General features: G+C 40.9%; 1 protein-coding gene across 1 annotated transcript in view; it reads right to left on the reverse strand.

Moving 5' to 3' along the window:
- Positions 1 to 4,267: 4,267 nt before the first annotated feature.
- The window catches only part of DERL1 (derlin 1), a 14,493-nt gene continuing 7,032 nt past the window's right edge, over positions 4,268 to 11,728 (reverse strand). The window contains exons 4-8 of the mRNA XM_005420700.3: positions 10,505 to 10,531; positions 8,479 to 8,574; positions 7,767 to 7,819; positions 6,530 to 6,640; positions 4,268 to 5,446 (exon numbers count right to left, since the gene is read on the reverse strand). Of these exons, the coding sequence (XP_005420757.1) occupies positions 5,308 to 5,446; positions 6,530 to 6,640; positions 7,767 to 7,819; positions 8,479 to 8,574; positions 10,505 to 10,531 (426 nt within the window). The 3' untranslated portion in view covers positions 4,268 to 5,307. The remainder of the gene's footprint in view (positions 5,447 to 6,529; positions 6,641 to 7,766; positions 7,820 to 8,478; positions 8,575 to 10,504; positions 10,532 to 11,728) is intronic.

The raw sequence follows: 11,728 nt of genomic DNA on the forward strand, positions 1-11,728 counted from the left end.
CCCTGAGACCAGCTGGTGGTACCAATAAATACTGAGCAGTGTCTCCCTTTGCCCTCCTCCTTCTGTGGGGTTAAGGATTCAGTAGAGGAGGACAGAGACAGGTGTTGCTTTTCTTTGCAGTCTGATTGGAGACTGCCACTTTCTGAGCCCATATGGCAGATAAAAAAGCACTTTGAAAAACATTCTCTGATCTATGAATACAATCCCTAATTAATGTTTTTCTTTCCCATTTTCAAGTGCAGTTTAAAACACAACTTCTTAGCAACTTTAGATCCCTTCCTGACTGATGAAAAATATTGTTTCACCTGAAAAACAGTACCTTAGGCTTTGCTACCTCATTCATACACTAACACCACACCGCTTTCCCAAAAAATAAAACGAAGCCACCATGTGACCCAAATTGCATTTCTCCATCACAGAACCTGTTCCCCACAGCCTGGGGCTATGAGCACACCTGCAGCAGCACCAGGAGCTGAAGCAGTTTGGATTGCACTGATCCAAGACCCTCTGTTCTATAGGAACCACACTGTGCAGGAGGGGCACTCCAGCAGCCCTGCAGCCCAACCCTTCCTGGGCCCTCTCCACACCCCAGGGCCCAGGGCAGCTCTCACAGCACCAGCACTGAGCAGAGCCAGGCCAGTCAGTCTTAAGGAAGACAAGTGCTTAAAAAAGCCTTTCCAGATGGAGCAGGTGAGGGAGCTCTGATTTTAAGAGACTGAGGGGTCTGTTAGGGTTAACTACAAAGAGGCCTGGGTTCATTGGGGAGGGTGAACTGATACACTAACTTGAAAGAAACTTCCTCCATTTAACTCAATGCCACAAGGTGACCTGAACTCTGTAGTGTGAAGAGGCCAAGCAGCTTAACAAGCCAAGGGTTGGTACAGGCATCCTCACACCTCCAGGGGCAAAGACAATGAAACCAATAATAGACAGATCCACCTGCTGTCCTTTAATCCACACCCAGTCTAAGGACTAAATACACACATCCTCTTAAGAAATATTGTAAATATTCAGATGTAAGATGACTACTTCCAGGGTTTTGATGTTGAACACTACCTCCAGTGGCCATATCCCTCATCACAAAGGGTTAGGATTGGTCTGGCAGTCAGAGAAATGTGGCCTTAAAACCTGATTTGATTCTAATGGCATTTTAGAAGTGCTTTGCCTTTTGGAGAAGGAGCAAAATTTAAAAAAATGATGCACCAGAATTAGGATTTCATCATCATTTCCCCCCTCCCCCCTGCCCAACATCAACAAGATTCCGCACTGGCCTTGCGAGCATCCCACAGCTACAGCTCTTTCATGCACTTGTGCTCCCAAGTAGTGTAAGCACTCCTAGATCCTGTTCCAGATGATGAAAGGGTGAGCCATGGCTGCAAATGGAATTCCTTTCATCACCTGAACAGTGTGCTTGAGAAACACAAGCAGCTGAAGTGTTCTCATCTTTTCAATTCTAGAGAACAGCACATCATCACCTTGTAGATGTAAGTAATTCTGCTTAATATGCACATATTACAGTATTTAGCTTAATTAATCAAATCATGACAACAGACTTAATTCTGAACTTCACACTGTTACTATCATCCATGGCAAAATAAGTATCTAGGGATGCTTAGAACAAGAAAATCCATTTACTAGTGCAGGCAATAGCAATGCTAAGAACACCTTTACCAAAATTAGTGCTCTGTCATACTATACAAGTACAGATGGATCCATCATCCTAAGTCTAGCACAGAACAAGGGAGAGTGTGAATCATCTTCATTTATGGATGCAGAACAGGATAACAAAGTCATTACAAAGTGACTTGTTTATCAGAAGCTTCAAACTGTAAACTGGAGTGTATCTCTCCAGCTCACAACCTGAACCACCAAGGCAAAGCAATCTGCCTCCCTGGTAAGGCACACAGCAATACATAAACACAGAAAGAATCTCATGTTGCGGTGCAAACAACATGCTCCCCTGAAAATGAAAGACTCTCAGTTTTCCTAGTGCAACCATTGGATGACAACAGATTATTTCTTATTAAGTCACTGGAACACCACATCACTGAGCTGTGCTGAGAGAGGAGCTGTTGCTAAGATGAAGTGACAGGAATGACAGATGAAGCATTTGATTTCGTATTCTTGGCTCTTCTGCTGACTCTTTATGCAGCTGGAGCAAACTCAAAAGGCACACACTTGTCATGCTCTTCTGCTTAGTATGGACCCAGCCTGTCCAGACAAGGAGCACAAATAATTCATACAGTGCTTCATGTACCAAGTCCATGATTTTCTTTGATGCTACTATGGTAACAAACAGGAAAAGTGCAGTCAGATGAACGCTGAGGGCTGAAGAGTCAGAGGATGCCCAATGTGTCCATCACCAAATCAGCTACAGTAAAAGCCTCAAAAGGAGTTCTGGCAGCTGTGCACATCAGTCTGGACAGAGAGGGTACTGCAGAATTCCAAGCTTACCTCTGGAAAAGTAAGTGATCTGTATCAATCCCACAAAGTTTGAGGGTAGGTAGAAGGATGCTTTCTCCCAGATGACAAAGAATTGATAATCAAGTATATAAAAAACAGCTGTAAAATGGTAATAGCCCAGAAGGACACAGTCTGTCAAAACTCACGGTGTAGAAAGAGACAAAGAAAATGCCTTTATGATTTTGCTACTGATCAGAGAAGACAAGACTCCCACCTAAAAGCAGGTCATTTTGTGAGTACTTCTATCAACAGCAGGAGATGGTGTCACAGTGCAGCTCTCAGACAATACCCACGGACCTGCAGATCACAAGGCTTGTCTTAAGCTGAAATATGATTTAGCAAAACAAAGACAGTAACACAGATTAAAATTTTAATTTAAAACTTTGCCAACAAAAATTGATTACAAAAAGGGAAATTATCTGTACAAAATAAGAAAGGAGGTACTCATTTTAACAAGAGACTGCCATTATTAATGTATGTGGGAGGACAAACAGCAGTTCAGGTCAAGTGACAAACTGAGAAACAAACAAACTGAACTTGTAATATGGAATTCTGAAGTGAATTTTCCATAAACAAAGTAAATTGACCTGAAGCAGCTCAGAAGATAATCAAGGTTTATAAGAAGTCTATTTTCCTTGCAAACTTTTTCCTCTTAATTTAGAGAAGGAGGACATACTAGAAAGCAAGACCCCATGCAGTGCAGTGGGCCAGGACAATGCCTTTTGCTGAGCTTTCTCTCACTGAAGCCTTCCTTTGGGCCCTCTGTACAGAGATATTCTGCAGTTGGAGTGTGCCAGGGGTTTAGCTGAGTCACAAACTATTGCATCTCCACTTAGAAGTTGGGTCCTGACTCAAAATGAAGACAAATGCTTTGGAGACTATGAAATTCCTATGACTAAAAAGACTCAAAATGATGATTCTCAGACTATTCAAGTCCACATCAAATAACAGCTGTTGGTGAAGGATAAATCTGTATTTACAACACTGCACTCCTCTTTTCTACCTACCATTTTACACAAAGAAAGAGACAAGACCATTTTTAAAACTCATCCCCAAACAGACAAAAATGGCAGGTGATTTCTAAACTCCAAGTTCCTGTAAAACTTAAGCACACAGTATAATCCTTACCAGTTTTCTACATTTCTCCACAAGCCAAATCAACTTAACTGAGTTGCAGTGAAGACATGGAACATGCATTTCTTTTTAATTTCATCTAACTGCTCATTTTCCACTCAGCTTTGCATCACCTAGTATTTACAAGTTTTTACACCTTCAGAACCCAAGTTTAGTGAAGAAACAAAGTAGTAATAAAAATGTATCAGCCCAGATTCACTTCACCTACTTACAGTTACCTGAGATACCCAAGCTGGGGCAGAACAGCTTTCTGTGCCCCACAAGAGATAAATGCAAAAGGACAATTCATCAGACTTGAAATTTATCCTAGTGACAACACTCGTCCTCCTCTGACTACAAAACAAAAAGTGAGCAACTACATTCTGACTTAGTCTTGGCTAAGGTTAGAGTAATTGTGTTCCTAGCTGAAGTGTTGGATTTATGTAAACCTAAGCCTTACTTGCTCACTAGCAGCTCCCACCTAGGGAGTCAGGGACAGCTGTCTTGTAAGAATGCTGTGAGACATGCACAAGTCCTCCTTACAGCTGGGAAAACTGAGATAAGTAAGAAGTTTGCTCAAGAGCATGCAGTGAGTCAGTAACAAGCTGGCATTACAGCTTCCTGGATCTTAGCCACATGCTCTGCCCATGGGAACCCAGTGCAAGGAAAACTGCTGTACAGAATCATTCCCTTTTCCATGTCAAACATTTTTACCAAAAATAGTACAGATGCTAATAAACAGTGTATGTAATTTCTTATTTGACAATGAAGGTCCTGCAGTAACCTGTTACATTGTATCTTCACCCTGCAAAAGATTATTTCCAGCTTTGATTCTTAGACGTCTTAAAGCTTTTAAGATAAAGCTGAAGATTCGGTTAAACAACGCTGCAGTCAGTGCCCTTAACCACAACAATGTTACATTTTCTAGTTTAAGCAGTATTTATGCTATCCAATTTGGCAACCAAAAGAGAAACCTTGAAGCCAAGAATTCAGATTTGGGGGGGAAAAAAACATACCAGACTTCAGTTTCACCAGAATAAGCTTTGTAACATGCCATGAAAAGTTCAGAGATTTCAATTCTGTGAATAATATCTGTTATTGCCATTTCAACAAAAGCCCTCTAATCCTTAGCCTTGCCCAGCCCATGATGTAACAGGTAGGACAAATGCTGCGTGGCAAGAAACAGCTCTGCTCAAAACACAGCTTAATAACAGAAATGCAACATTTGCAATTTGCTTTATGAATGCATCAGAGAGATATCACTTAAATAATGTTTCCAAAGACCCTGGGACTTAAGCACAGCTATGGAAAAAGTCAGCTTCCTAAACTTGGGGGCTTGTTTGAGACATCTGCCTCACACTAGATTCTTACTTTACTGTGGTCAACAAAGCTTTTAACATACCAGGCAAGATAGAATACCACTAGCTTGTTCCATCACATCATGGAACAGGACAGCCAATGGATCCTGTTGTGACAGACAATACTGTATAAAGAAGGCTTATTTTTAATGGCAGAATCACACTGGACACTACTGGCTAACCTGGAGCAAGATCTACATTTTTTCCTTCTGGAGTTTTTAATTGGCTCTTGAACCAGAAACATTCTTTCTAATCAGTTAAATCCAAGAGTACTGCAGAGAGCTCAGTTCTTAAGCATGCTCTGCACCAGGAACGGTCGGCTCTACGTCCAATTGACACCGAAGAATTGCTGATTTCCAAGGGCAGGAACTCTTCACTGGTCCCCTAGCCGGAAACCTTGGCCCCAGTTGTGTCTTCCACCACCCTGCTGATCTTCTGCAGCCCTTCTCATGCTGGCAGGAGGGACACCAAAGCCCGACACTCCTCCCCTCCTGTTTGGCAGCCAGCGGTAACTAGAACAAACCAGAGCAGGAGAGTCAGAGAAACAGCTGGACCTTGCAGGGAAATGCCAAGGCTGTGCTTTCTACTTTTCCATGCACTTCCTCTTAGCTGATACACTTTGTAATAAAAGTGGCTTTCCCAGCAGAATTTCAGAGAATTCTTTCCAAATCTAAGCTCTCAGCACACTGACAAATGGAAATACTGGGAAACTTCCATCTCTGGGATGTGTATGGTAACAAGAGAATTGCACAGAACCAACAATATTGAGGGCAGTTCCAGAGCTGTTACCACCTTTAAAGACATTTTTAAAAACAACCTCGTCTTCTAATCTTTATGGAAAATTAGGTTTACCAGATGGACTTGCAAGCACAGAATTAGAATATAAAGCTTCCTATTCATTGAAACTTGTACAGAAAGTATAACTGTAATTCAACACTTTGTTACAAAAAGGGTTAACTGAGTTGGCTGACTAAAGTTTGATATAGGAGTATTTGCAGCCCAAAACTATGTGGACAAGGGCAACTGAACTACAGACTTCAGCTTCTGATCATAGTATTTCAATGCCAGAACAATGAACATATCCCAAGAAAAAGCTCTTCAAAAACCAAGACTTGCAGTCCCAATGAGGGTGACTGATATAGACTGCAAAGCAGAATCATTTATAGCCCTGCACAAGTCTACAACTGACTATTATTGTTAAACATTGCTGAACTGGTAGCTACTATAACTATACATAGGGATACAGAAACAGATCATTTATAGGATAAAACTTCTTTTATATACCATCTGATAATTGTTAGGGAGTTCTCTTTACTACAGGTCAATTCAACAGCAGAACTATGACATTTCTTCTCACTCTTAAGAGTGGGTAAAGGCATAAGCCATCCCAAAGGGCAACAAAGAACTCTTACATGGGCCATTTACAAGAAACTCAACATTTTTTATGACTCACTAGCTCAGTCAGTATGAGAGTCTGTAGAAGGCAGACTTGGCAAAGTATTTTACACTTTATGATCCCAACATATATATGTCTGATGAACCATACAAAAAACTGGACTAAACAAATAGTGATGTAAAGAATCAAGTCAGCTTACAGGAACTGAGGTGTGGACAGAAAATTCCTTCCTCCCAAATCCATTGGATATTTAAACATTAAGAAGAAATACAGGTGTCCAACCAGATTTCCTATCAGCTCATTGATGACTCTGTAAAGCAAAAGAAAGAATGGTTTCACATGCTGTCTTCTCTGAAAATAAATGAGTGACAATCTTCTGTTCACCTGCCACCAGGCTTTGCCAGGGTTGTGACACACAGAAAATTTCCCCTCCCTCAGCATTTTGCAGCCACTTCTTTAGAAGGGCTAACCTCCTGTGCCAACACATCAATAGTCTGTTCCACCCTCCCTTCCCAGCCTCCTCTACATTCTGTATTGAAAACACAATTAAATACTTGTTTACATTGGGGAATTAGACCGTATAGCGATTAGTGCCCAAAATAATCATCTGCAGAGCCAGAGAAGTTACTGCTGCTTTCACTGGACAGCCTGTCTCCTGCTGTACTGAACTGTTTTGTTCCCAGTTCTGTGAAAGCACTGCTGACTGGAGGCCCTTGAGTATCTTCTGTCATGCATAGAAACAGCAGGTAGCTAAGAGCAGGCAGTTTTCACAAGTGACAGATGAGTCAGTAGGAGGCACAGCCAGAAAAGGGAATTTGGTTTTGCTGTATTATCTCCTCCTTTTATAACTCAACCACAAACTTGTTGTTGTCACTAATTATGTTACAGCGGCACCAAGAGGCCCCAGTCAATGCAGGGCCCCAGTGAGGGGGCCCACACTGTGCACAGAGGGGATTTCTGCATCAAGGGGTAAGTGCTAATATGGCACACTGTAGGCTCATTGCCATTTTCCCTTGTTTAACAAACTAAAAAAAAAGACCAGGTTGGACAAGTCTGTGGGGAAAGAATTAACAGTTCTATCAGAGTCAAGCTAAACTTGTTTCTAAAACCAGTAATAATGGTTGGTTCCAGGGGATGACATCTTTCTTCAGTGTGTGTGTTACTTTCTTAGTATGGAGAAGGCCTAATGCATGGAGTTACTAGAAAATACACCAAACTCTCATTGCTCTCCCCTCACCTCCATTCTATTCTCTAGTTCTCACATGCACTTCTCCTCTTTGCTTTTATGTTAAATGATCACCACGTGAACAGGGCATTATCAGTCAGATTTACAGCTTTAACCTTCTTATTTTAATATTACTCCTAAATTCAGCAGCAAGTTAAATAGCTGTAAAAGCTTTTGTAACTTCAAATTGGCCATATGAGTAAATACATACGATCCACCAATGATGTAGTTGAATCCCAGAATAACCCATGGAAGGTAACAGGCCTGGAAAAGAATGCAGTGGAGAGAGTAAGTACAAGTCAAGGATCTCAACTTCTCACTGCACTAATAAGCATGATCATAATCTCAATGATTTAGGCATTACACAGGTCCTGATCTATTAACTTAAGCAGATCCAACCCAAAAAGGTCAGTCCAAACTGAGCAACCACTAACATTTTTAGACAAAACATACTCATTCAAACATTATAAGCAAACGCGCCTTTTGAACCCTATATTCCATAGCAAGTTTGCATCTGGAACAAAGTCCTAAAGTTTTTGATTTTGAAAAGGTCTAGAAATTATCAAAAGAATCTTCTCTACAAGATCTGACAGAAATAGCCAAGGTCACACAGAAAAAAAAAAAACAACCAATTTAAAATATCAACATTTTGTCACTACATTCAGCTTTTATCCAGGCTATAGTTTATCAGGAATTTTTTCCTTTTTTTCAGAACAATGAATTGCCAGGACATCTTTTCAGTAGAGACACAATGAATGACAACACATGGAAGACTACGAACTTTCTCTTTGCCGCATCTCAAGAAGTATTCTCTGTGACAGTACAAGATACATTTTATAAGAGAAAATGTTTCTATTTTGCCCCTCACCCACTACACATGCACCTTATGGGCAGAAATCTTTCCAATACACTGTCTGGCATACCTTAAATCTTGTTCCAAACCAGAATGATACAATCATGTCTCTGTTCAGCTGGGCCCACACATAAAGTACTGACATGATGAGTGGAATCATCAGCAACTGCAACGTTTAAAAAAGACAAAGTTACCATTACTTTCACAGAAGCACAAGAAACTCAGGCAGGAGGAGCTATGTTTCAGAAGTGGTTTGTAAGCATGGTACATCACTGAAGTCCTTTCAGATTGCCCCAGAATCTTTTCCAATACATGCCCTGGATCTGTTCAAAAACTATTGAGAAAGTGAAGGGGGAGAACCTACTTGCTCATTCTCCTTTGCAGGACCATGCCAAAGCAAAGGGCTCCAACCTGTGCCAAGTGAAAGAGCAGCTGCAGGGAGCTCTGCTCTACCCACACCTCCAGCAGTGAGCCCTGGGCCACAATCCTTTCAGGGCACTAACCCAAACACCCAAAATGTGCCAGATGCAGTGTTACCCATCCAGCTGCCACCTCTGTCCCCATCCTCCTGAGAGCCCCACAGGGGAAGGTGCTGCCCTCAATCCCCACTGCAGGGCATCAACTGCCTTGGGAGAGCTTGGAGTGACCTGTGCTCCACACTAGGAGCTGAGGGAGTTGTTTCAAATACTTCTTTACATTGACTCTACATTAGCTGATTGGATTGTTTCTAGTGAAAAAACACAAAGCACTGCTTTAGCCATCTGCTGATTTGTGAGCTGAGGGCAGGCTGCACCAGCAACATTCCCAGGAACTGGCTGAATGCTGTAACCAGCTCCTGGGTTTGGAAAAGAGGTTAAAACTCATCCCTTCAGGGGTGCTGCTATTTTACATCAATCCAGCCTCTCACAAGCCCCACGGTGCACTCTGACTCTCCACACAACAACCTTATTTAGAGGTTTTATTAAAACCCTTTTTATTTTACATAGAAAGAAAGCAATATCTAATAACTGAACACATTTGACTTAGGAGTAGAGGCCTAGCTATCCTACTCTATCTTCTGAATTTCAACAAAGGTCACTCAAAACAAGTAAAAACCCTCTTATTTTTAAGAAAAACCACACTTGTATATAAAAAAACTGATTCTTCTTTAATCAATACTTTGTATGCAGATAAAAAAAATAAGTACCTCTTTAAAAATATACAAATCAACACAATCAGTGTAAAATTTGTATAATGTATGGGTAGCTCCAGCATGCTTTTCAAAAATTTTTAGTTATCTTCCCCACAGAAAAGTGTAAGTATAAAGTCATGGACAGGCCTTGACACAATTCACTCCAGGGAGCCAGAGATGCATGATCACTAGTTTTGTCTACCAGGGAGCCAGAGAAGTGGTCTAATAAATGCTAATATTAATTCTATATGGAATACTATAGATATTGGTGCAGTCTTTGGGTGCTGGAGACAGATGAAGATAAGAACAGCAGAGGCAGACTGAAGACATGCAGTTATCTGACACTCTGTTGTGTCCAAAACACACTTCCCAATTTTCACCCTTAGTATTTGGGGAGATAGAAATTATTTCACTGAAACCAGTTCTTAAGACCACTATCTTAATCCCTCCTGTGAGGATTTTTGTACTTCAAAGTTCTGGTCTCAAACTGAAGCTGTATTTTTCACCAAAAAATCTTCTGTTGGCAAGTAAAAGGCATACTGAACTAAATTTGAGAAGATTAACAAACCCAAGAAAAATTTTTAAATAGAAAAATAAGAAAGCAGATCCACATTCATTAAAAGAAATAGTGCATAGGTGACATCTTGTGTCCATTTTAGTAGAAGCCTAAGCAATTCCTGATGGCACGAAGACACCATTTTTCCTTCTTGGCTCCCTAACTAGGTTAAATCCAAGCTTGTGCCTTCAGCTGAGGCTAACCCAATCTGGAAAATTAACAATACATACAGAGCAGTCCATTCTGATATAAACTGAACAGCCTAGCTTAACTATGTTCTGCAGTTAAGTCAATAATGCCCTCTATAAAGTCATCAAGTAGTCATAAAGTTTTGTAAAATTATTATCTAAGAAACTGCACCACACTTACCTGCATGTCCATTACCAAGCCAGTTATCTGTCATTGCACCATGAAGGAAAATGCAGAAAAACCTGACAGACTACAGCAATAAAAAGTTGCAGACACACAGAACACACGTGCAAAGACCTTTAATATTCAGAATTAATACTACACTGTTTTAGGTTAAAATTTCCAATGATCTAGAGATGTACAAACTTTGTTTCAATAACTGCTTTTTGGCAGCCTTTCAGGCGCCCATCTCAAGTCATTACCCCAAGGGCTGATGGGTGCACTGGCTTTTCCTCCGTGATGAAACTGGCTAGCTACAGACTCAATCAGTCCTTGCATAAAGGCACATTAAAGTTTAACAACTGGATTCTTTCATTTGTTTAACACTGACATTTTGGTTTTCTAACTAAAGAAATATCAGATCATTTAAAAATACCAATATATTGCCAATGAGTCATAGAAAATAAGTAATTTCTTAAAGTGCATCAATGCAGGCTTTTAATACTCTTCTCCCATCTTGGAGCTCAAAGACACTGTTGTAGTAATTGCTGAGTAGAAATAATCACTGAATGATTTTAATATGATCAGGATGCTTTTAACAGATCATAAATACATATAAAATGACACCCAGCATTTCCCAGATCATGCATCCAGGTTGATCCTTACATCACACAGGGAACAAGCAACTAGAAGCTTTTAAATGACCAGTTGGAAAGTCAGGTCACAATTACATTAATTAAATGCTCACAGCCAAGAGCCTGCAATCATAAAGGCAACCTTCATCTTCCTAACAATGTAACTAAATGTTCCTTGTTACAGCTGTGGCTCCACAGGACTGGCAGGAAAAGCAATTCCCTCCACATAGAGGAATGCAACTAGAGATAATGTATTGATAAAGCATTTCTACACACCAGCTCCCCTGGAATCTGGTTCTCACTGATGTCACCCCTTCCTTTCTTCCACCTGCTGTGCCACTGCAAACTGCTACAAGGAGGCAGCAGCAGCACAGACAGAAAGGGAGCATCCCCAAGGATGGAGGTTCCACACCCTCTCCTGCCAATCTGCCAGTGCTTCACTGCCCTTACAGCGTGTCTTTCTCACATTTAAATGGAATTTCCTGCGCTTCATTTTGTGGAATTGAGTGTTCAGCTCCAGAGCCCTCAGCACAGAAAAGACATGGACCTGTTGGAGTGGGACCAGAGGAAGGCCACACAAGTTACTGGAGGAATGGAACAACCTCTCTTT

This window comes from Geospiza fortis, unplaced genomic scaffold, assembly GCF_000277835.1.
Source record: "Geospiza fortis unplaced genomic scaffold, GeoFor_1.0 scaffold111, whole genome shotgun sequence".
Taxonomy (NCBI): Eukaryota; Metazoa; Chordata; class Aves; order Passeriformes; family Thraupidae; genus Geospiza; species Geospiza fortis.